The sequence below is a fragment of the Chroicocephalus ridibundus genome, chromosome 2 (genome assembly GCF_963924245.1).
Source record: "Chroicocephalus ridibundus chromosome 2, bChrRid1.1, whole genome shotgun sequence".
Lineage (NCBI taxonomy): Eukaryota > Metazoa > Chordata > Aves > Charadriiformes > Laridae > Chroicocephalus > Chroicocephalus ridibundus.
The window spans coordinates 11,347,233-11,373,658 of record NC_086285.1 but is presented as its reverse complement, the minus strand read 5'-3'; the positions used below and the strand labels follow the sequence as shown (position 1 = coordinate 11,373,658).

The 26,426-nt window shown below is 38.1% G+C and overlaps 1 protein-coding gene across 4 annotated transcripts in view; it reads left to right on the top strand.

Annotated features, from left to right (window-relative positions):
• The window catches only part of ESYT2 (extended synaptotagmin 2), a 90,231-nt gene extending 67,914 nt beyond the window's left edge, over positions 1-22,317 (top strand). Inside the window, exons 14-24 of one of the 4 annotated variants that reach the window (XM_063324426.1) lie at positions 1,629-1,730; positions 6,270-6,332; positions 8,336-8,410; positions 11,917-12,003; positions 12,799-12,948; positions 14,006-14,394; positions 15,698-15,796; positions 16,415-16,546; positions 17,951-18,056; positions 19,031-19,080; positions 19,201-22,317. In XM_063324426.1, the coding sequence (XP_063180496.1) occupies positions 1,629-1,730; positions 6,270-6,332; positions 8,336-8,410; positions 11,917-12,003; positions 12,799-12,948; positions 14,006-14,394; positions 15,698-15,796; positions 16,415-16,546; positions 17,951-18,056; positions 19,031-19,080; positions 19,201-19,246 (1,299 nt within the window). In that variant the 3' untranslated portion in view covers positions 19,247-22,317. The remainder of the gene's footprint in view (positions 1-1,628; positions 1,731-6,269; positions 6,333-8,335; positions 8,411-11,916; positions 12,004-12,798; positions 12,949-14,005; positions 14,395-15,697; positions 15,797-16,414; positions 16,547-17,950; positions 18,057-19,030; positions 19,081-19,200) is intronic. The other 3 variants (XM_063324428.1, XM_063324427.1, XM_063324429.1) reach the window with 3 other exon arrangements.
• The last annotated feature ends 4,109 nt before the right edge of the window (positions 22,318-26,426 follow it).

Sequence of the window (26,426 nt, the reverse complement as noted above, 5' to 3'; positions counted from 1 at the left end):
TTTAATATATTTGTAAAAAACACTAAAGCCTCTTACTTAAACTGAATAAAGTTCTCACATCCGCAGTTTCCAATTTTTTTCCATACAGCTCCGCTTCTCTGTATTAGATTAGCTTCTCCAGCAAATACTCAGAGGCTTTGTCTTAAGTTTAATTTTTTCCCTTCCTGTTTTAAACAAACATTCTCTAACATTTTTTCCCTCCTTTGGAAAAGTCAGGCTGCAAGTCTTCAGTTCTACCTACTTAGGGGAAGAGCAATTGAATCTAAATGTCTTAATCAGGACTTCTAATCAGTAGATTGCTAAGCTGTAGGGCACAGAAAGGGGAAGTTCTTTGCATAAAGCTGACAGTTTGGAAGTTTGGGAACTGGATCCCAAACTTCTTATTGATGTGTCTGATGTTCTGTCTACAGTACAAAATTGGCTGGGTGGATTGAGTATAAGGATGGTCGTAGTGTGGGACCTGTTTAACCCTCTTTTTTTTTTTTTTTTCCTTGCTCTACCAGCCCAGAAAAGCAGTTGCTACAAATCTACAAATGACTCAGTATTTAACTTCAAGTAATTTTCTTTCCAGAAATATGTTATAAAGAATATAATAGAACATAATATTGAACACCTGAAAATTCCATGTACAAGAATAAAATAATACAATACTGTGTTAAATTCAAGTTGTCCAAAACCAGATATAAAAAGGCTTGATAGTTTTGTTGGTTAAAAATATCATGAGAAGACTACTTCATGCAGGAGAACTCAAAAGTTTCCTATGGATGCTATAAAGACAATGCTTAGATAATACCATGGAGCTGCTAGACAAACTGCAGTGAAATGTAGTGAATACAGCTTTTTTATGTCCATTTGATTCTAATATCTTTACATTTACAACATTTACAAGACTAAACATGAAAGTCCGCTGGCTTCTCATGTTGTGTTTATATACACTGATAGGTGTCATGTAGTGTAATAGCAAACGTAATTGGTCTTTTGGATTTCTTGTATTTATGGTAAAGAAAACGTTCAAAGATAATGAAGTGTTAAAATTACACAGACCCTTATTAATAGTTTTGAAGACTTTTGTCCACAACTTTAATGTTACAGATGAAATATTTTCCAGATGAATAAGTACTTCTTATTACCTTCAAAATGGATTTCTTAAGTTAATGCTTATTGTGGGGTACATTTTAGATCTTCTCATCAGCCTTGTTTTGTTTGAGCTGTAGTGGATAATTCCCCGCACAGGCATTTTTTTCATAGTTGTGGGTTTCTGAGGCGCTTGTATTATTTATCTGAAATATGTTTCAAGTGAAACAGGAACAGTGTAGAAGGTTGGTCTCTAAATTTACTTAGTTGGATCTGGCATATAAATCTGAACTACCAATAGTTAACTTGGAAAGTGGGTTAATATATTTGAATAAAAATCAAAAGACTTTTCACCTTGTTGCACTACAGAAAATCATCTAACAGATGAAACTATTTGTAATGACAAATATTTACTTACTTCTTGTTATCTGCTGTTTTCTCTGGAATCCTTTGACTATTTTCCTTAACTTTTTTTGTGTAGTAAAGCTGCTTATGCATTCATTCTGCCACAATCCCATCACTCTGCTTTCTCCTTCCATTTCCATCTTCCTAAGAGTATCTACGAGGGAAACTTTGGGTGTGGATACTTAAAAGAGAGGAGAGCATCGGGACTAGTCTTTTGTGAAAACACTACCTCACTCTATAGAGCACTATTTGTGAGTTCTCTGGTATTATTTGTATTGTACCTTTTATCTGCCAGAGTGTGGATTAGTGCTACTAAAGCCACTCACTCTAGTGGAATGAGAGCATGCAATTTGTTTTGCTGCATGGTTTCAACAAGTGTGCATTGTTTTTGTGCTATTTTTATTGCATTTTAAAGGCTACTTAAATTTCATTGATCAGCATATCATTGGGTAAGTAATTAACTTTTTATGATAAAAACCCAAGATAAGTTTGTTATTAAAGCTCTTACATTTAACTTAAATTGCTGATTCGTTGAGAAATAAAATGCATACTATACTCGCACACTGTGTGCTGGTGAATTGTTGGCTTTTATTGCAAAGAAATTAAACTAATAAATATTACAACCAACATCCTTGTAGTTTCTTTAAAAGGTGATGCACTCAATGTTTGTAAGAACTTGCAACCTCTCCACGCTGGTTCAAGTATTGCTTTAAAAATGGGTGTGGTTCTTTGTGCGCCCCAAAATATAAATTCCCTTGTAAATTCTATTTCACTTCATGATGCTCCTTGTTTTGCAAATTCCCAAGCTCCCTCCCCACCCCCCCACCCCGCCCCCTCCGCCAAATTAGTCTAATTAGTCTGTAGTCAGGAAACTCCAGACTAGGGAGAACAACCAGGTAATTTCTTCTGCTTGAATTTAATGTTGCAAGATTATTACAAACTAATGAGCCTCTGAATATCTTACACTTAAATCTGTAAACACAACCTTGGTATCTTCAAAAAGAATGAGAATCTGTTCAGAATAAGAACTCTCTTGCCCGGGAGAGGTGAATATGCCATTGTAGATTGTGCAGATAAATTTATTGCTGGCTGGCTACTTGTGGCTTGTATCATAAACATTGATTTAAAAACACCTTACACCACACACCCCGCACCAAAACCCTTTTTCTGGAGTCCTTTCAGTTAGTTTCTGTGTAGAAGTTCATTTTAAAGTATAAAAAAATAAATTAGATCTATTACCAAATCTTTTTAAAACTTAATGAATAAGAAGTGCAGTTCATAAGCTATGGTTCAGTTATCTTGGTATTAAAAATAAGAAGTAGTTGCTGTTTCTTTTAATTATAAAAATAATAGATAGAACCTAAAAATAATAATAATTTTTTTAGAAAATCAAAATGCTTGCTAAAGAGTGTAGCCCTGACGTTTTTGTGGATCTTAGGATCTTTGCATTAGGACACGTCGTCTACTTATGACAGCATCTATTTAGACATTGGACGAAACTTACCAAATCCCCAAAGCAATTTGTGAGTCAGAGTAGAAGAGCAACCAATTTACAATAGCCAGGGCTGGATTTCCTTCAACGGTAGCGTTAACTGCCTTGTTCCGCAGTTGCACAGGTGCTAGTCTTGCAGAAAGCAAGCGGATGACATTTATGGCTGGAGGCCAGGAGAGAGGAGAGGACTGTAGTAGCCCAGAGGTAATAAGAGCTTCAGCAGTCATAAAACTGCACCTTGTTTTCAGGGCATCTTTAAACACGAGGCATGATGCACACATTCACACCTGCAAGTTCAGATACCTAATTGACATGTAACATGAGTTAGCTGGGGAGGCGGGGGCTGGGGGATTGGTAAAAAGAGGACTCACTTTATATAGGGAGAGGAAAATCCAGTGCCCTGAGTGCTCTCTGTTCCTTTCTGGACAGTTTATCAGCTGCTGGGAACCTAGATTCATGACACCTAATTCAGACATTTACCCATTTAAATCTGATTTATCTGAAGTTAAGGAGTATGAAAGAGTTCTTAGTGTAATTTCCAAAGGTGAATAGCACTAGTTTTATGATACATTATCATTAGCTCATAACAATTTTTTTTTTAAATTTGCTGTCTATGTAATATATAAATTATCTGTATTTTAAATCAGCTTTTACAGATCTGGTCATCAACTGAGGATACACTCACAGATTTAGAAACTTCTAAATCCCCATTTTAACCCAAAGCAAGACTTAGTGAGTCAAAAGAACTAATGAGTCGTACTCCAAAGCGTATTGAATTAGGATCTGGCTTAATAATAAAACAACTTGTTAGCTGCGGTGTAACTTATGGGTTTCTTATTAGAATTTACTGCAAATGTCACTGGCTGTTACAGATATTTGATTTATTCCACTCAGTTATCAGTTTAGTTCTTGGATACCTGTCCCCTTTTCTATAACTGCAGACACTCAGAACCATAACAAGACAATTTTGTCACCCAAGGCAAGACCTTTTCTTGGCTTTTTATATTGAACACTCCCTTTTCTTCTCCTCGTCTCCTCCTGCCTAGCCTTTCAGCCATCATCCTCTTGGACCTGCAGCTCCTTCCTTTGGAACCTGAAGTCTGGCTTAAACATATTTGTCCCAGCGGATGTCCTCCTTGGCCTATCCTTGCTATGATTCCGGAGGACATGTTCATTGAACATGGTCAGACATGTTCAATATCCAGGAATCATTGGTTGCCTGCCTTTATAATTGATCACATAGGTTTGTTTTTGACTTTTAAAAGCCTTTGAAATAATAATATAGGGGGGCAAAAAGATGTGTACTGAACATGCAGGTGCAAATCCGAAGGAAGGATGGCCAGTAAGTTGGGAGGTAGCTTAGGATTCAAAATGATCTTCATGAATTGAAGATATGATCTGGAAAAATAAGGTACTTTTCCATCGAGGACGATCATTGTACCCATATAGTTATAGGATGGAAATAGTTGTCTGATGGATAGCTCTACAGAAACAGATCTGTAGTTGTGCTGTATCGTGCTGTTATGACAGAAAAACACCATACCGTACATAGAGAGAGGAGCGTAGCCTGTAGGATGTATGTACTAATCCTTATGGTCTACTGAGCCATTATTAAGGCCCTGAGTTTGGCCGCAGCAATTTAAGATCTGGAAGACAGCAGTGATGATGACGAGAAAGCCAATAAATGTGACTAGCAGAGGAAGAGTAACTAGGATGAGTTTACCCTTAGGAAGTAAAGGTGGGGATGGAAATGATAGAAGGCTGCTGCAAACAAAGTGACTTTTTAATGTCTGGTCAGAAATCAAGAAACAACGTTTAAACTCCAGCAAGGAACATACCTGTTGGGCATTAACAAATTTTCTAATGAAAAGGATAGTTAAACATTAGGATTGATATGTCTAGGGATATTGTGCAGTCTCCATCTTTGAGGGTCTTTAAGTACAATAAGTCCCAAACATATCAGATAAATAGCTGTGGAAGATTCCTTGATTTTATTTTAAGAAAAATAATGAATAAAAAAGATCCCACAAAACCAGCCCAACCTTATTCCTAGTTTTCTCCAGTTTCATCATATGGGGTGTTTATTCTGAAATAGAAATGTTAAAGCTGAATGCCAGGAATCTCATCGTATATATTGGCCAACCTCAGGATGTGACATTCCAAAAGAAAATGTAAAAATGTATTTCAGCACAAAGGCTAAATCTCTCTTCATATTTTAGTGACTTTTGGATTTGAATTTCAGGAAGGCATTTCGTTTGCCAGAGCATTAATATCAATTCTTGTTCATAAACCAGCATGTTTAAAAAGGCCGTTATGCAATTTTTTTGTTGCCCCACACTACAGCTGTTAAAGCAGAATTCTCCCTTGAAACAAAAATTTGTGCTTGAAGAAAAAAACAGACAAAAGTATAGTAACTTGAAATCTGTTTTATTTCAAAATAGTATTTTCTGAAATTATTTCTTATGACCTGAATGCAAATTTTCTGCGATATTTTTGTACATGTGTCACTTCAAGAACCATATATTATTCTTATAATAAACTTAAAAATTTGCATAATGAATGGAAAGTAGTCAGAGGTTTTGTCCTGCTAAATCAGTTCAAATTCCTGTTGTTAGTTTATCTGCATGTCTTCATTCAACTGAGTAAAGTAGTAGACCGTCATCCTAGTGAGCATGCAGTATTTGTATTATTCATCTGCTGAAGAGGCTCAAACGACAGATTTTTATAATGATCTAAGTCCTATCAATACTTTTAGCATAGCAATTTCTCCCATAAAAGGACTCCTTCACATAATTACTTGACTTGGGTGTCCCTGCCCAGGGCAGGGGGGTTGGAACTAGATGGTCTTTAAGGTCCCTTCCAACTCGAACCATTCTGTGATTCTCATCAGAGAAGCTTCTATGTTGTGAAAATATACTTAACCAAATTTTAAAGAGATTCATTCAGAAGGCAGTCCATAGGACATCAGGTATTCAATAAAACCTGTTTTGTGAAGTCTCTTTATTATAGTAAAACCTGGTAAGGGAAATGTAAGTGGGATGAAAGTAACTATATTAGTTTTAAAGCAGAATACAAACATTCAGAGAGGACAAAAGGGAAAAAAAAAGTTTTGTCAGACTTCTGTTGTTGTTGTGGCTCCTTCATTGTTCTGTTTGAAAGATTTTTGTGGGGTTTTTAGGTTGATTTTTTTTTCCCGCTTTGTCCTTTGTTGTCATGTCATAATTAATTAACCTAGTGAAATTGCTTCATTGCATGACTTACTAACCCTTCCTATGTTCATTCTCTCCTGACTTAAAAGCATAATCCGTTAGAATTTAACCCTGATGGCTTGAAGAAGGCTGCTGTTCAGAAAGCCCTAAAGGTAAAATTAATATAGTTGTCCATTTAAGGTCACAGACGTAATTGGAAATGCACAAATGCCTGCAACGCTTCGCTTCCAACAGTGGGCGGAATTTCTGTTGCCAAGATATATATTTAGTGCAATTCCGTTTTACTTAAATTTGGTTTCAAGAAGCGGTGAAGACATTGGTAAAATACTATGGTCTGTGGTAATCTGAATTTTAGATCAGTTGAGGGGAGTATAGACTGCTTTAGAAGACTGGGGAAAAAATAGTCCTGAGAGCTGATTTGAAGTAGTAACTAAAGAACAAGGCTGACATGAAAGCTAACACATCTTTTACCTACTGAGTGATACTTTATTGGTCAGCTGAGTGACTAGCCAATAAAATCAGTCTCTGACATGTTGTGAAGTGATCTTGTTTCTGCTAGATGTTTTTAGAAGGCTTTACGTCTTTTATATAAGTAATAAATAACTTTAGCCCAGCTTTTTGATATGGAAGACATAGAGTTGAGAGGGAAACTTGGAAGGCTTAAGCCAAGTTCTCAGCTGCAGAAACTTGGACAAGAGGCAGTCTCTAATAGACTCTCAATGACAAATCTCACAGTGGCAGGTGTCAGAGGTACGTTATAAGTGTGTGTACGTATTTCTGCCCATTTAGCATTGATTAAAATTATTTATATTTACATATCAGCATAAGCAACAAGGGTCTTTTTGTCAACTTCTGTAGTTTCATCATTTTATGAAGAAAAGGGAGTTTCGGGCATCTTTTTATGAACAAAGGAAAAATAAAACAAATTGCACCTACCATTTTTAAACACCATCAACTGGAGTATAATCTGACTTTCTGTTCCTTAAACCTTTGTATTCTGTTGTCTTTGAGAGCTAAATATTTTTTATTAGGAATCATGAAAAAAAGAAATGCAGCATTCATCCAAGAAAGGAGTGCTTTCTTAGCAGCTTTTTTTCTAAAGGAAAGTATGGTTATAAGCAGTGTGTCACATTAAAGTCGAGTAATATTAGTGGAAATATTGATGTACAAACTGTAAGTGCAGATCCAAAAATACCGAAAATATGCACGTTCTTAATTTAAAAATATAAACTATTTTAATCCCTTGGTTGTAATTGTGACCTTACATGCATTAAGTAGATTTGAACTAACTTTCTGTTTGCATACCTATCTGTACAATTTCCTACATGGTAGAATTCAAAGTATATTATTAATCATGTATAGTATATTTTCTAGGCTTTTAAACTGTGTTAATACCTGCTTGAGATGATTAACTTTCATGTCTAACTTTTGTTTCTGACTTAAATTTTTGTTAGGTTAATTTAAAATTTATGAAAGAAACATACAGTTGGGAATGTTCCTTTGTGTATATCATTTGTTTCTAAACTGGTGTTTATTTTCACAGTTTGATGTAATGCTATACACCTGGTGAGCAAGGCTCAGATATGGCAGATGGTTGATTCTCTAATAAAGAGTATTTGGTAAACTGTAGAAATATACATCAGGTACATTATAGTGCATCTTCTTTCTCCCAAAACTGAAAAGGGGGAAATATCAACGTTCTGATACTACATCCAATTTAATAATACTACTGCAATGTAAATAAAGTAAGCTTCCTGAGTTTGTTCTTTCTCCATATCTCCCATCTGCATGCAATGTTAATTTTGCAGCCTTAACTATGCTTCATTAGCTTTGGGGGTTTTAATGCTCATTAAAGGATAAGCATTTTCACCTAATGAATTTCATTTGAAGAAAACAGAAAGGAGCCTAAAACTCCTGCTTATTTGTAGCGTTTTGCTTCAATGTATATAGGGTAGTTGGATGCCTTCATGTTAACGTGTCTATGAGTTACTAGCCAGTCTGCCATTCAAGCCTGTTGAATAAAATACTGAGAATAACAGATAAGCAAATAGTAGAATGCATATCATCTGTATTTTTAAGATGCAAAAATTTAAGTTTCAGAGGAGAGAGGTTTTGCTTTGTTCTGAAGGCAAAGTTTTTGCTTTTTCTTTACCAGTCAGGAAAGAAAATAAACAGCAATCCCAACCCACTTGTTTTGCTGTCAGTTGGACACAAGGCACAGGAAAGTAAGGTAAGTTCTTATTCTTTATACTTGGCTCTGTCTACAAACATTTGGCGGCTCTGTGTGTTTGGCATTGGCTATCAAGCCATTGAGTGTACCCACTAAAAGTTACCACTAGAAAAGTTACTAACTAAAAAGTTACTAACTAAAAGTTACCACCAGAACTGAAATTGCCAAAAGAAGCAAAGGATTGAATGACCTTACTCAATTTAAACTGTCTGTGAGTAGAGACTAGATTTTTAACTCTTTGTAGATGCCCTTCCCCAGTACGTCCTGATCTGCAACTGGGATTCCTACAGTAGTAATTATATAAATAACAGTGTGGGCAAACAGCAGGCTTCAAAATGCCAATCAAGATTTGAAAATTTACAGAATCAGTTATAGAAATGCCTCCGTCGAAAGGGACCACTGAAGATCTGTGGTCTTGATCTTCCCATCAAGACCACTTGAACCTTCTGTTTAAAGTAGGGCCTTAGATTAGCCACAGTGCTGTGTAGCTCTCAGGAGCTTGTAGTTTTGCTAGGCTACTCTTGTTATGCCTTCTGCTTTTTCCGCTTTGAGGGATGGACCACTTCTGTGCTTTGAGAAGGCTGTCCTCTAGCACTCCTAAGCTCCTTTGGCCTCCGCTCACGGAATCCCTTCTAACAGTGGAAAGCAAGTGGAAATCTGTGTTTCTGAAGTGTGAGGGTTTTATTATAGAATCATAGAATGGTCAGAGTTGGAAGTGACCTTAAAGATCATCTAGTGCCAACCCCCCTGCCATGGGCAGGGACACCTCCCACTAGACCAGGCTGCTCAAAGCCCCATCCAGCCTGGCCTTGAACACCTCCAGGGATGGGGCATCCACAGCTTCTCTGGGCAACCTGTGCCAGTGCCTCACCACCCTCACAGTAAAGAATTTCTTCCTAATATCTAATTTTCAGTTTAAAACTTACCCCTTGTCCTTGTCCTATCACTGTACTCCCCAATGAAGAGTCCCTCCCCATCTTTCCTGTAGGCTCCCTCTGGGTACTGGAAGGCCACAATAAGGTCTCCCCGGAGCCTTCTCTACGCTGAACAACCCCAACTCTCTCCGTCTGTCTTTATAGGAGAGGAGATCCAGCCCTCTGATCATTTTTGTGGCCCTTCTCTGGACCCACTCCAACAGGTCCATGTCCTTCCTGTGCTGAGGGCTCCAGAGCTGGATGCAGTACTCCAGGTGGGGTCTCATAAGAGCAGACTAGAGGGGCAGAATCACCTCCCTTGACCTGCTGGCCACACTTCTTTTGATGCGGCCCAGGAAACTTTCTGGGCTGCAAGTGCACATTGCCGCATTGCACATGTTGAGCTTCTCATCAACCAACACCCCCAAGTCCTTCTCTTCAGGGCTGCTCCTAATCCATTCTCTGCCCAACCTGTATCTGTGCTTGGGATTCCCCTGACCCATGTGCAGGACCTTGCACGTGGCCTTGTTTGTTGAAGTTCATGGGGTTCACATGTGCAGTCAATCCCCCTGACCATGTCATGAACAAAGAGGTTAAATAGCACCAGTCCCTGTACCAACATCTGAGGAATGCCACTTGTCACTGGTTGCCACTTGGACATTGAGCTGTTGACTGCAACTCTTTGAGTACGGCCATCCAGACGCTTCTTTATCCACTGAGTGGTCCATCCGTCAAATACATGTCTCTCCAATTTAGAGACAAGGATGTCACGTAGGACAGTGTCAAAAGCTTTGCACAATTCCAGGTAGATTATGTCCGTTGCTCTTCCCTTATCCACCAACACTGTAACACTGTCATAGAAGGCCACCAAATTTGTCAGGCTCAATTTGCCCTTAGTGAAGCCATGTTGGCTGTCACCAATCACCTCCTTATTTTCCATGTGCCTTAGCATAGCTTCCAGGAGGCTCTGCTCCATGATCTTGCCGGGCACAGAGATGAGACTGACTGGCCTGTAGTTCCCAGGGTCTTCCCTTTTTCCCTTTTTAAAAATGGGGGTTATGTTTCCCCTTTTCCAGTCAGTGGGAACTTCATTGGTCTGCCACGACTTCTCAAATATCATGGATAGTGGCTTAACAACTTCACCCATCGGTTCCCTCAGGACCCATGGATGCATCTGAGCAGGTCCCATGGACTTGTGCACCTTCAGGTTCCTTAGATGGTCTCGAACCTGGTCTTCTACAGTGGGTGGTTCCTCATTCTCACAGTACCTTCCCTTGCTTTCTGTGACTTGAGCAGTGTGGCTAGAGCCCTTGCTGGTGAAGACAGAGGCAAAAAAGTCATTGACTACCTTAGCCTTCTCTGTATCCTGGGTCACCAGGTCTCCTGCTTCCTTCTTGATTGGGCCCACATTTGCCACCCACCGCCATCCCAATAATGGGTTGCTGAAAGTAGTGAGATTTGGCAATGAAATCTTCCACATGGCTACTCAGAGATTAGAAGGAAAAATACTAGTAGGGAACGTGTCAGTCTGAAGACCTTGCATTTGTTCATAGACTGGTGTGAAGTAAAAGTTCTTTAGCAGGAGTTTACGTACAGCAACTTTATTGCAAAACATATCCTATTACATGTTGGCGTGGTTTTGGCTGGATTGGCCGATCAGAACGACAGATGGCCCTCCCCGCCGTCTCTCCTCAGAGGAGAGGAAGAGATAAGGAGATTTACGAGTTTAGAAAAAAGAAATAAACTACTTTAATGAAAATAATAATAAATAAGGAAATAAGAAATAATAATAGAATAATAAAAATTAAAGAGAAAAAAAGTATACAATACATACAAAACCGTATCCAGCTCCCAGGATGATGATCGCATCACCAGCAGACACAGGGAAAGTCCCAGACTGGAGTCAGCGACGGACAGGAGCTGAATTCTGGATCTGGAGTCAGGAATGCTCGGATTGGGATCAAAGGCAGACGAACAGACAGGGTCCTCCTCAGACATCGGCCACTGAAGAAAGAGCGAGCCAGAGCAGCCTTGCCCCTTTGATCCCTCAGCTTTTATACCGAGTGTGATGCAGATGGGATGGACCCTGTTGGTCAGTTTGGGGTCGCCTGTCCTGCCCACTCCTCCCTGCAGTGTGGCCCCTCCACGCTTCTCCGCTTCCGACCCTCTAACGGGGCAAATAACGGAGTTACCTGACCGTGGTTGTCATAGCAATAAGGATAAGCAAGAGCCTCTGTGCACACCATTCCTTGGTATAATCAGGTCTTATCACTCTGAGAGTGAACAGTTGCTGAACAACAGACTGTTCATTTCAGACTTCAGTCAGTTAGAAGAGGCCCAGCTAAAAAGTAAAATTACAAATCAGAAAATTGGTTCTGTTTTACCTCAAACCAGGACACATGTCATGGGTATAATTTTATATGTGGTATTATATATGTCTTGGGTAGATCCCACTTGGCCTTTGTTTAAATATGTCAGGTTTCAGACATTAATTTTGCAAAGCCAAAATGAAAAATGTACTCAACTCTTCACACCAGCTTTATTAGACAAAAATGTTTCATAATTTATATGCTTCTTGTTCCCTAACTTTAGATTCGATACAAGACCAATGAACCAGTATGGGAGGAAAACTTTACTTTCTTTGTACACAATCCCAAAAGACAAGATCTTGAAGTTGAGGTGCGTTGTCTCACTCTCTCTAGTTACCTTTCTTTTCTAAGACATTTCAGTAGTCATTCAGATGTTACAGGCTGTTATGAAAAGAGATTGAATATGTTGTGAACACCATTAAAATGATACTTAAAGTGTTTTTTAAGACAACACTATGAAATGTTTATTTGCATTTACTACTAAAAGGAAGAAATAGTAGTCAGTCTCTCACCAGAAGAACATACTTGATAGTCGTCTGTCTTAACAAAAGAAAAGGAAAAAAGGTAATTTTTGATACCTGTTTTGAACCTTAACAGTCTTAACTGCTAGCAGAAGTTGCTGTTACGTATGGCTGATTTGTTTCCTCTCTTGTCCCAAGGAAGTCTTTGCTTTATCCAAATACTGTATCCCTTTACACTGCTGACATATCATTTACAAGGTTCGAAGAGACCAAAGTGTAAATGAGTACTGTCCTCGTTACTATTCCTCTAATAGTTGTGGGAATTCTTTTCCACACAGACCTTTGGAAACCAAGTAGTTATTTGTTCAAGGGTCAGGTAGATGGAGATGGACATGGAGATGGACAGTTTTCTGTCTTGCTTTTGCTGAGAAGATAGGGATGAGGAAACTAGGCATTGAGTATATTTGCAATTTCCTTCTCCAATTTAAAGTAATCTTATGATCAGGGAAATTTAGTTTAACAAAAAACTACATTCAATATTGTTTGGATTTTTTGTTTTTAAATAAAACTCTCATTTCCTTGTCTTTCTCTGAATTCTTACAAAGCAGATGATACAAAATGACTTAGCTTCTGTGTTCCTTCAGGTGAGGGACGAACAGCACCAGTGTTCTTTGGGGAACTTCAAACTGCCTCTAAGCCAGTTGCTGGAGAGTGAAGATTTAACTATGCATCAGCGGTTCCACCTGAGCAACTCCGGTCCAAACAGCACTATAAACATGAAGATTGCACTCAGGGTACGCTAAAGCTTTTCCGATTGTAAATATCTGAAAGCATATTTAAGACTATCTTGACTTCTGGTCTTCTGGATTTGTGAAGAAGATAGTACATTTCCTTGGGTGTCACAATGCCAGGTGTCCTTAGTTGTGGCAGTGCCATTAAGTACACAAAGATAACCTCTAATTTAAATACATTCTATTTCATAACCAGAAAATTCTCTGAACAAAACAGTTATTGGCTGTGTTAATTAAGACTGAGGTTCCCCGTGGTTTGAGGGGTTTTGGTTCGAAAATCGTGTTTAGAATCTGAATTCATTCAAGTCTCTTATGACTCAGTAGGCTGCAAATCAGTGAAATTGCCTTCTCTTATAGAAACGGAACTGAGGTTATGATGGTTTAAAAAGAATAAAGTTTATAGGGAAAGGAGATACCTTCATAGTGCTAGAAAAATTCAGACCAACTTTCAGTCACATTGGAGTTTTGAAGATGAAACTTGCACACCTGAAAGTAAGTTGGTTTGTCTTTTTTCCCAGCTAAATAATTTGGTTTAATAAAGTAGTATCCCCTTGCAAACACTGTCAAGCTTCTGTTAACTTCGGTTATTTGTTTATTTCTAAAGCGCTTTCTTACTTATCATTAATAAGTGAAAATAACCTATAAAAGAGAAAGTAAGGGCAATGAGTGAGAAGAACTTGTGATGTAGGATTAAATTTCAAAAGATTAGAAGAAAAAGAATTAAAGAATAGCTTTTTCTAGGTGGCTAGAGCTGCAAAGTAAATAGCTCTTGCACCAGAACTGTGTAGAGAATGGGAAGGGAATAACAAGGAGAATTCTAAATGAATGAAGAATTTCACATTGTTTTATAGTTACTGCAGTTGCCACAAAGAAGAACACGGCTGCTGTGGAAAAGGTTTCCTATTTTAGAGTGAATGAGTATAAGTGTGAATGTTTGTGGTCATGCATTAGTGTCTGAACTTAAGAACTTGTCACCAACCAATACTCTTGTAGGAACAAATTTGTTGCTGTTTTTTACACTGCAAAGTAGTAATATTATATGTATTTTTACTGTATCTAGGTCCTTTCTCTTGAAAAGCAAACGAGATCTCCAGATCACCAACACTCAGCCCAAGTGAAAAGGCCATCCCTTTCCAAAGATGCAAGAAAATCATCTTTTAAGCCTCAGGTTCCTGTCTCGCCACCACCTGATTCAAACAAACCTGTTCCAGCTTCCCCAGTGACTGATAGCGACAAAAAGACTGATACAGCTGAAAAAAGTCAGCCTCCCAATGCCAGCCCTCAGTGGCCAACGGATCTCAGCCGAAGTTCCTCCAGTCTTCATGCCTCTAACTTCTCTTATTCTCCCAGCCACCTCTCAGTCAAAGAACCCACTCCTAGCATAGCCTCAGACATCTCTCTGCCTATCGCCACACAGGAGCTACGGCAAAGGCTACGACAGCTTGAAAAGTACGGTGTTAATTACTTATTTTTGCAATACATCTAAGTTGATTTATAAAAAATGTTGTCAAACTGCTGTTGGCCCCCTCTTTCGTTTGTATGAACCCATTTCCTTCAGCATCCACTTATGTTCTGCAGTCCCCCATTTATCTCTACGGTCCTCTGCTGTCTTGTCTTCTATTTGTCAGTCTCTTCTGGCCCAAAACCGGCTTAGACTTTGTTAATTATGATAAATGTTGAAATACTACTCCTTATTGAATACATAGATTTCATACTTTCTCATTTGATAAGAGTGTTAAAGCTACGGCTAAGGAGGTCCTTTATTGCAGGCCCCATGTATTTTAGGCATTCTGATTTTGGGGGTTTTTTTTGTGTTTTTGTTTTTTTTTTTTATTTTAACTAAGAAAATACTGAACTGAAATGCTTCATTCTATTTTTTTGAAGTGAATGACTTGGGAATCTTAATGGAACAGTCTGCAAGCACTTTGTAGCAGCTATGCACAAAGGAGGTACACCTCTCCTTTGAGGTTAAGATATCCTTTGGGTTGTTGAAAAATGCCAGGCATGCCATATACTGTCCCGTGTGAAACAGAAACCACTCATAGTCAGGTTACACAAACTAAAATAAGCGTTTTATAGGATGAGGGAACTCTGCAAATATTTGCCATTCTTTAAAACAGAAGTTCTTAATCATGGTGCTTGCTTTTTATTTAAGCGTGACTTGTATTTTTAAGTGTAAATTGATTCTAATCTTATTTTCAATGCGGCATGAGCTACGGAAAAGTAAAATGGCTGTTAATACTGTGATTTGAGCTTTTAAGACAGTAAGTGGGTTTAAGTGTCACTATTTTAAGCCCAGAATACTTATATTTCTATGTTAGAGAATTTAGAAAAAAGCAAGCTGGTCTTCTAATTGGTTCCTGACCATAGGTAAGAGTGGCCCATCACGGAGGTTTTCATTGCAGTTTGCACTGTTATTCTTTCCAATTTCCTAGACGCTGCTTTAATGTTTGTTTTAGAGTGAGCAAGTTCTTTACTGATCATGGTTTTCAAAGTACTGAAGAGCAGTTGACCTCTAACGTGATAAGAATAGCCAGCTTATTTTGGAGACTAGAGCTGTTGGACAACTGAGGTACAAGAAACTGATGAAGATATGCTCATGTGCTAACGCGTGCTCTCCTTTTGGGCTACTGAAAAGTTAAATAGATAACATACAATTTCTGGGAAAAATACTCAGCGTATATTTCAGTTAGGTCTTACTTTAAATATGTGTTTTAAAAGCTAAGCATAGTGTTCTACTTTTTTCCTGCAGTGGAACAACTCTGGGGCAGTCTCCATTAGGACAGATTCAGCTAACAATTCGTCATAGTTCGCAAAGAAACAAACTGATTGTGGTAGTGCATTCCTGCAGGTGAGCATAAAATACCAAATTTCATTTCTGTGCATATGTCTGTATAAACTTTGTCATATCTTGACATATCCTCTCAAATTGGTTGTCTGGATGATCTTTTTGATTTTTAAAATAACATACCAATTGTAATTATGTGTAAATACAAGAACATACAGAGCTATACTCAGAATCAGTAAAAACTTTGCTGAAGATTTTGCTGTGATTTTGTATTTGTCTATTATGCGTCTTCAGATTTTAAATGAAAATGGTGTGTAGACTTGTATCAGCAGTGTCTGGAAGCTATCTCTAATAGACTGCATTTTTCATGGAATGACAAAAACGCCTAATTTTTGGAAAGCCATATCTAAACTTCGTAATGGCACTTAAGAAACACCGTTTTTCCACCCCTGCTGTCTGCTCACCGTTTCTTTGATCTTGTACAAGTTACTGCTTAGCATTTTTTTAGTTTTTCTTTACCACTGCTATTAGCTATGTGCTGTATCCTGCACATCATACTTTGTGCAGGATATCCCACAACTGATTCCTGTGCTAAATTAAGTGATAGTAGTGTAGACACTCACATTCAGCAATGTGTCATTTATTTTCTAAGTGTTTTTCCTTGTTTTTCACTGGTCACAGAAATCTAATAGCGTTTTCAGAAGAAGGATCCGATCCATATGTGCGAATGTATTTATTGCCTGATAAGAGACGATCAGGAAGAAGAAAAACACATGTATCAAAGAAGACCTTAAACCCGGTGTTTGATCAAATGTATGTTCTAAACTATGTATAGTAGTTTTATATCACGTAATTACAAAACTGTCAAATTGAGGTTTCTCAGGTTACCTGACTGGATGAGCTGTTGAAATTCTTAGTTGTCACCACCAGAGTTGGTTGTACCTTTCTCTTCTGCTGTAATAGCTCTTCCCATCTGTCTATTCCCTGTCATCACTATAGCTCTTCTTACTCTGTTACCAGGCACTTCTCTCTTCTCTTCTGCCTTATCCGATGCTAGTTACATCCCCTTTGTGCTGGTAGCTAAGAAGTAGCATGCCGTCTTCTGGCAGATGGCCAGAACATGAGTACCTTTTAGCTGGGCAGTGCCATTGGCATCCCTTCCTTCCAGGAGGCGTGTTAATTCTGAGTGGCCCATTGCCTGGCTGATAGATAAATGCTGCCTCCTCGGTAGGCCTGGCCAGCCAGTGTCTATGCATGATCAAATTGCTCGGTCAATCTACTTGGTGGCACTTCTCAGCATCCAGTGAGTCTGCAGATTTCCTCGTGGGTTATATCCTGGCCCATAGGTTGGAAGTTGTGCAAGCTTGTGCAATGGTATATTGCATAAAAATCCTTAGCTTTGCACTCAGCTTTTTGATGGTAGCTTCCCTCACATGTGTACCCCATCCTCCCCCACCCATCGCTTATTGATAAAGACGACCTTTCTCTACAGACAGAAACTTTATTTGGGGAAAACCACCACTTCAGTCCATTCTGTCTAAGGGAAATCTGTAAATCATTAGTTAGAGGCTCTGGTAGGTTTCCCTGGTACTGCAGCTCTCTCCTGTTCATTCCAGGTAATAGGTTTGTTTTACTGTGCCTTTCCAAGTAAAATGTATTGCAAAGCAATTAAACTGTTTAAGAACTGTAGTGATAAATAAATGTAAATTGTGGTATAATCTTGCCCTCGTTTTCTGTAAATTTCAGATCTAGCAAACAAAATGTGTTCTTCCTTAAAAGTGGATAGGTTTTCTTGGTGTGCCAGGAAAGAAAAGCAGCTCTGGTTCTAGAGGACTGAGGATCAGTAAGACTGACCAGTCTTTCCCTTTTGGAGAATAATGATACTGAGTTGTCAAGACAGTAGGATTCCTCATTCTCTTCTCTGTTGACCCAGTGGTTGACCTTTTGCTTGTTTTGTTTGGGTTTGGTTCATTTTGTTTTACCAGTGGCTTTTAGAGACCAAAGGTAACAGAAGTCTCAAACATTAGATATTGATCATAGTATTGAAGAAAAAATTTAGGCAAAACATAGGGATTTTTTTCTTCATTTATCTCAGACATCATTTTTTGTCTGGGGAGGGGAATGATTTGGTTCTGATTTGAGTTGTTGGTTAGCTGTAGGAACTGAACTTGCATTTCAGGTACAAAATTCTCTCTAAAACATCACTTTGTCTTTCAGATTTGATTTCAGTGTTTCCCTGCCTGAAGTACAGAGAAGAACACTAGATGTAGCAGTGAAGAACAGTGGTGGTTTCTTGTCCAAAGATAAAGGGCTGCTTGGCAAAGTAAGTTGACAAGAAAATTCTGCTAATACAGCATGTCATTATATAAGACTAAAATCCTCTTGTGATATGACCTTGTTAGCATTGAATGAAGCACCTGATTCATATACGAAGCTTTTAAAAATTATAGATGGCTTAGATGTCAAGCTTCAGTAAGGGAAGGAACAAATTGCAGAGATAGACATCAAAAGATGAGGCAGTAATCTCTTCCAGAGAATGGAAAATTCTGAGGCTCACTGTAACAAAGGAAATCTGCATGTCAGACTTATTAATCATACAGTCAGAGAAAGGAAAAATAACCAGTAGAAAAAAGGTGGTATCTCAGAAAGCGTTCAGACAAAACCGGAAAGACAAGCAAGAGTACTTAGAGAAGCATGCAGAACAAATGTATGTTTAGTAATTAAAATTAAAGATTGTAAAATTCACAAGAAAGAACTGCTACTGGAGATGTTCCCAATGCCAAAACCAGCTATTGCATTTACAACTTCACTGTTCGATAGGCACTCATTAAATCACTCTATTTCCTACACATGTGCTTTGGAGCATGCAAAAAGGAATAGTAAATTCCTACACCCTTGCAAATTGCCATGTATGAGCTCTAAAAAGAGAATGAAACTTATCAGAGTCGTGGCCAGTTCATGGTGAACGGTGTTGTTCATTTTCCTGTTTGCCAGGACGGCTGTTAGCATAAACACGTCCACCGACTGCCATTGCCAAGATACGCCATCTTCAGAATTTGAGCCTGTGAGGTGCCCTGGGACCGTATCACTAAAGGGTATAGATTTTTAGGTCAAAACCAGCAGCTTGAAACTTTAATACACCTTGTGCAGATAGCTATGATGACAAGGACGTAAAATATGTGGTTTATTAATGGCATTACTTATACTGTAGTTCTCAGGATTGTCAGATTTGAACTTTAAAAGACATAGAATGGAAGGCACACATAATGCATTGATTGCTAATTTAACTTTCCACAGTTATTAATACCTCTGGCGTCTGAAGAACTTGCTAAAGGCTGGACCCAGTGGTAAGTATAATATTTCCTTTATTACTAATAAAACTGCGTACTAATAAGTGGTGTATTAGTGATAGTTTTAATAATACATGCTAAACAAAAAAAAATTTCCTTTGTTCTTTTCATTTTCAGGTATGATTTAACAGAAGATGGTACAAGGCCACATGGTGCAAGTTAGACCCATGGATACTGGGAATTCCCCATGCGTAATTTTGCCAACCTTTATATATATTTTTAAAGCGTTCTTCTCACAGATGTACCAATATTATTTTTATAGCTTTACCGATTTAGTTCTTAGACACATCCCCAATAATTTTGTAACACTTGGTCATTTTATGTAGACATAGCCTTTCTCATCGTTAAACTTTGTATTTTAATTTGCTAAACAATTTTATGTGTTACTGTAATGTGCAATAGTACAGTAAAGTAACCTTTTGTGTTTAAATTGATCATTATGACGGCTGTACCTATTAGAAAGTGAAAAGATTATGTTCTGCTGTTTACCTGCCTTGTTTTATATCTCACCAAGGTATACTGTACCATGTAAATATATACTATTTTTTTATAATTCTTTCATGCTGGTTTGAATTCAGATGAAAATTAGATAAAGGATATAGATATTTTCTTCTAAATGCATGTTAATTTCTTCAGATGAATCTCTTTTGTCTTTGCAGCACAATGATCTTAATCATTTTGTGATATTCTTCAAAAACAAACTGCAGAAAAACATTTTTACTTTATTGTGTTTCTGGCCCAGTGTGGCTAGCTTAAAATATACAGAACATTAACATTTTAATATTTATATATAAATGTATTATTGGGAAATCATGCTATAGAATATTATAAACAAAATTGAGAATTCTATAAATATTGTATAAATAGAGGATGAGGTCCATGAATCACAGTTTCTAAATCTGGGTTTTCATTCCATGGAGTAAACAAAACAAACAGTATGGTTTTATTATGCAGGTTCACTTGGATTTTGTTATTTATTCCTGTACTCTCTAGTACCAGACATGTGACCTTTTGAAGGTATGAGGACATGGATTTTTCTGTATTATAAACAAACTCTCTAACCACTTAGAACTGTCCTAACTGCCATGTTTCACTGATTTATAAGGCATAAAGATCAGCTTGCAATGTAAGTTCATATAGTAGGCATACACACAAGGCATACGTTATTTTTATTACACAATACTATGCTAAATAGTATATTATGCTACACCTTCTGTAGTACTAAAATTGAACACCAATAGGTAAGAAAGTGTGAAACTGAGTTAAAACTGACTGTCTTGACAATTGCTTTATTGTTACTTAGTGTGTTTGGTGCATGGAAAAAATGCACTGCAGTGGTCCACCCAGGTGTCTTGAGATATAACGGCATTCTGCTAGAGCATTGCCGTCGTCTGCTGCAAGACCAGCAGCGATACAATTAGCACAAACTGATAAAAGTAGACAGTTGAGAGTTGAAGGGAGAGTATCAGTTTAAACAGCTGAGCTCATACCTCTAACTTTATGAATTACGGGGAACTTTTTTTTGTATTCGGAACCGATTTTCCTTTTTCCGGTAAGTTTTCTCAGACTGTTATAAAAATGTGCATTAAGAATCCAAGAGAACAGCTCAGCTCTTTCAGAGCCAATGCCCTCATTCTTGGATAAGTATGCAATTAGACAGACAAAGTATATTATTTAGCTAAGATTCTAGAATGATCTCTCAGCCAAGAAAGAATTTTTAAAGCAGAATAATAAACTCCTGAAATTAGCTTTATTGTAAGAATACTGACAGAACCTTAACTCCAGATGTAGAATATGCCTACATCACTAGATGTACCAAAGTGCCTACCATAGATGTAGCTTTTTGTCTTTTTCAAATTTAAGAATTGACTCATTTCAGTTTGTTTAAATTCAGTTTAACATGAACATTTGTCACGGATGTGTGTGACACGCACACATACACCTCTATACAGTGCTGGCCTTCTTATCGCCACATTTTATACAAGACAATTTTAGCAAACAAACTTACATTGTAAATTTTGCTGCTGTTACTTTCCGATGGACTGGGCAATAGAGAGAGGTTCTTTGTAAGAAAACATTTCCGTTTGAAGGCTTCACTCTATATTGGAATGTATGAGTATCTATCTATCTATCTATATATATACACACACTCATCTGTTCATATCAAATGTAATATATTATGAAATATGTATTTTCTTTGCTAGTTCTCCATTAAAATGTTAAGAATGGAAAGACAGAGAATTATTGTTAATGCAATGAAAATGCACAAAGTGAAAGCTGATCTAAATAAAGGAGGTCTAAGTGCAGCGGTTGAGCCTAATTGCCTTTTGCCTTGGTGCGGCCCGAGGTAGAAGGACTTTTGCTGTACATCTTGGCCGGTGACTGCCCAGGGTTTGATCCACAGCCAACAAACGGGCTGTTAGACCCGTTGGGTAAATGTGAGATGATAGCACAATGTGAGTAACTGAATAAAGTATATAGGACAGGTTTCCAAAATAGCTCACAACCTGAAATTAGGGATAGGTTCTTAAAAGAGCTCAGTTCCCATTTAGGAATGTAAAATTAAGAGGTTGAATTGTCATTGTAATTCAGTAACAGTAATTCCCATTGACTGTCATCAGTCCTGGATGCCAGACTCTTTAGAAATGTTCTCCTGAGTGAATTTGGATCAGAATATGACTGCCTAGATGAGACTGATTCTTTTGATAGTGGAAACAGACCTCTGTATAGTTACCAAATTCTGATTGTTCCGTTTATATGGAAGTAGGAAGGACAAACTTCATCGTTCCTCTGGACAAAAGTTGCAGCTTGTTATCAAGTCAATGTATTCAATATCAACTGATAGCTTTTCATGTAGTTCTCGTTTATCCTGTGCCTTAAAATATGAACATATGAAGATGTTTAAGATATGGCTAAAAATAAGCTTTGTTACCTGTATGTACCAACACATGTTCTCTACTATCAAAACTGTTTTTAGAATTACTCTGCTTCACTGACAAGAAAACCAGCTTTCTTAATTATAGCGGTGTTATAACCCGAACTCAAATCAGCATGCATATCACTTGGATTTGGTTTAAAAGAATCTTATTTTCTGTCTTGAATCCTTTATCAGAGCTGCAGCAAATGGTGAGAGTTGAAATGAGAACAAAGGGTAATCGATTTTGTACAGATTGCCTTTTTTGCTCATGTAATTCTACATTATGATGCATGTATTTATTCAATAAATGGTTCATATGGAAGTCGGTGTGTTGTTTCCCTCTAGACACATACTCCCTTTTCCCCTCTTTTGCATATCCCTGTCCTATTAATTAGTAATACAGTGAGGTGAATTTTTAAAATATGTATGTATGTAAGATATGTAAAGTATGCTGACTGCTCTAACCTAGGTAGCCTTGCTGTAAGGTGTGTAGGCAGATTTTTGGGTTTTGCATGAGAGAAAGTGGAGTGAGAAGTACAGGGTGCTTCACCGGGGAACTCCATGCTTGTTGGTCTGGAACAGATTCACACCTAAGAATTAGAATGTCCTTTGTTCAACTTAAGTGTCTAAAATTTTTTCTCTTAAAATGATCAATTGGACAAATTGTCACGGTTGTCACTTATTAATTATCAAGAATTATGTCTTCAAAAGGACCTAGAACTGCATGTAATTGCCTTGGATTTAGACCCAGCAGATTTCTACATGTGGCAACCTTTCCTGTCCTTCCACCTGCACGTTAAGGCAGCTACAGGTAGAAAATACAACATTGTGCTGCATAAATAAGAAAAGCGGTATCGGTTCCTCTATCTATTACAGAAAAACAACCATAGATATTATGTTGTTTGCATTAAACATTAATTTTTAATTAATTATAATACCATAATTAATTATGATACCTCTTCCCTTAAACAGCTACAACTTGTCTGAATTCCTAATAGTCGGTCAGACTAAAAGCTGCAGAAGTCCATCACCCAGTCACTATCGCATTTAGAAGGGACTCCACTGGATAATCTTTATTGATACTAACTACAAAATTATCTTCAGGTTTGTTAGGGGTTTTTTTGGATGGTTTTTTTTTTCCCCCTAAGGGAGATATCTTCCTTTTTTAGCAGAATAAAGGGCTTCTGCTAATCAATGGGAAGGCAGCTAAAGCCAAGTAAAAGCGTGCCCGTCTTCCTCAGTCCCTCATGCAAGGTGTTCCTGGGTGTCACGCTTCCTGGCAAGGCCAGTACTGATCAGGTGTCTGCGTTTTCCAGGCTGGGATCAAAATCAAACCTTCCATTCAGTCCTGCAAGGCAGGTGGTAACTGGATCAGCGCCTGCGCAAGAATGCTGCCTGTGTGTTCACAAGATCTTGTTAGAGAACAGAAATAATTGTGCAAGACACTCCTCCAGATGGGTTTGGTATTAATTTGATGGGCTCAGCCAAGCCTAGATGTTTTCTTACGATTTTCTGTGCTGTTTAAACTGGTTTGGGCCATCATTTAGTTCATCCAGTCTCCATCCAAGAGCAGTATTTGCCAATACAGTTACCAATATAGTTATTTTTGGTTATTTTGGTTATATAGTTATATATTGGTTATATAGTTATATATTAGTTATATAGTTGTTTCCCAACTAAGAGCTGAATACAAAATTGGTTTCCTATGAGGTTTCTGTTTTAATCAGTTTAATTATTTATGTTCTCCCCGAAACAAACTGTGAATGTTGGATGGTACCTTTGATATTTGGTAGAAAGAACGAAAACCAAGATCTATTTGTGGCTGTAGCTGATTGTTGAAGGAGTCTGACTATTTAATCACAAATGGTGTTTTAATACATCTTAACAAGGTATCTAACTTCATCATTTTATGCTCTCCTACTAATTTCTAAGGCTAACTGTCAGGCGCTCGACAATATTCTCAGCAACCTTCTGAAATGTGTTTTTTGAAAAATGCAAAGCAGCTAAAGTAAAAAAATCCACTTGTATTTCTCTGTGTTACGCGGTGAATTTAACTGCCAGATTAGACGGCAGCTCGGGGAGAAAAGCTCTCTAATCTGTATTCATGTGGTAGAGGTGACGCTCTCTGTTCTCCCCGTCTGCAGGGAATATTCCTTGCCAGTCACCTGCAGTGGAATCCAGTTTGAGCAGAGCACTGCAAAGCTATTTCCTCAGATGCTACCGAAGGGAAGGCAGCCTCTCTTCCCCGGTCTTTCTTTGCATCCTCAGTAGCCGTAAACTTTATTGCAAAGGAATTAAGGGCTAATAGTGACCATTCTTCCCTTTGAGATCCACACAGAAACAGGTTCAAGGCAGACAAAGCTAGTCAGGATTCCAACCTTTCACACCGGGCTGTGGTAGGCGGTTCCTGGCTCGGGAACGGTGGGGTCCATTCCTGCCGGGACTTGATAATCCAACTGCCCTCAGAGCTAGGCATGTAGCGCCTCGGCAAGAAATGACACACAGAAGAAAGTGATAAGGTCCTGTGATTTCATTCATCAGGTGCGTAGCAAGAATCTGATGCGTAACTGACGATCAAATTTATTTATGTATTTTCTAAGCACGGTAGTTCCTTTCAGCAGGAGGTTGAACTCAATGACCTGCTAAGGTCCCTTCCAACCTGAATTCTTCTAAGACTCTCAGGTACATTTTATTTAATGTTAAAATAAGATTGGTAAATGTACTGGAGCTCTTGTGCGATCTGTGCCGTAGGTATTTCTGGCATTCTGCTGCCTGACCCCAGGCTCTGTGAGATGGGCATGGAGCAGCTCTGGCTGGGCGAACAAAGCGGGCATGTAGCAGAAGTTGCAAGCTTTGTTAAGTCAGGGTGCAAAAATTGTGTGGTAATTAAAAATACAACTTGAGTTGCAACATAGATAATGCTAGCAAAGTGATAATTGTCGGTAGGTACTGAATGAAGGTCATTAATTTTAGTGGATAACTGGGATGAAATCCCTAAAACAAAAAATGGTGCATGCGTTTAACGGTGGTTGTTTCCAGCACAGAATTTCAAATAAGGTTTTTTGTTCTTTGGCTGGGTTTCCAGGCCAGTGTGTTATTCTACAAATTCTCAGAGACTGACAACTGGAGCTTACCAAGCATTTCGCAAAGATTAATAAAGAATAGTCTGCAAGACAGTTCCATGCAGACTTCAACATGGGAGAAACAGGCTGAAGTCCCTGACGTGTTTTGCATGGATTTTCTTTGCTGTCTGGAAGTTTAGCTGAAGCTATCATGTTGCAACGTTTTCAACCTAGAATTGATAAGACCCTTTACCTGAATCATGGAATGTTCTCTCGGCTATAGTAAATATAACAACCACTGAACGGGTGCTCTATTGTAACTTTCAGCTCAGAGCCCGGCTGGATAAATTTGAGGAACTGTGGCAACGGCATCCAAACGAAGAACTCGGATTGTCTCTCGACCCGTCTGTCGCACAGGTGATGAAAATAAAATGAAAGGTACGGAAAATGAGTTAATGGAAATGGCTGCTCGTGACTCACAGAATGGTATTTGTAGCAATGCTGGTTCTTTATGTTTTATTAAGTAAATCATTAATTAATGTGCATGTAAAATAAGTTGGAATTGAAGGTTTAAAATACTAAGATGAGCTTTCTGAAAAGAAGTGTAGAACTTAGAGTTTTAGGTAACTTTGTTCTTTTTTATTATATAATAAACTTTTTCAAGTTCAGATTATTGGAAATGTAAAAAATGCTTCATTTTTAACATTTTTTATAAGACATTTTAGTTTTGCTCATCTTGCAATTCACAATGAGACTTTAAAGTTTTTGGATTTATAGTCATTCCTGGACAATTTTTGTTTTCTGAAGACACCACTATATTCCACTAGATGGTAGTGCAGGCCCTATTCTGAAAAGCCTTTTTTGCTGCCCGTGCACTTCCTTTCTTGTACAATAACGAAGGGGTCTGGATTCTAGGCATCTAGGCACTGGAGCCTGAAGTCATCGTAAAAAACCTTAAAAGCAGCACAAAACAGGCATGGTCCCCACAGCGCTCTGCTCTCCCCCTTTGCTCTGCGGCACAGGTGATATTAAAAGAGTTGAGTTTCGTAACGGGGGTTAATAATATCTGCATTCAATTTGCCAAAATATTTTTGTAAAAGCATTTAGTCATGAGGAACTGGGAAATAAAACAACTGCTCCATGACTTGAGGAAACATGAAACTTCTCCTGGAAGATGAAGGTTCTAAGTTCACCATAATTGCCTCTGGCAGTAATTTGCAAAGGTGTTTTGTGCCTGAGATACCTAGCCCAGACAATTAGAGTTGATTATAGAGCTCCCTCGAGGAGCTGACAGAACTTTAACAAGATTAAGTGCAAAAACTTGAAATTAATCAGAGGCAGGCAGAAGTGAAATTACAATTTAA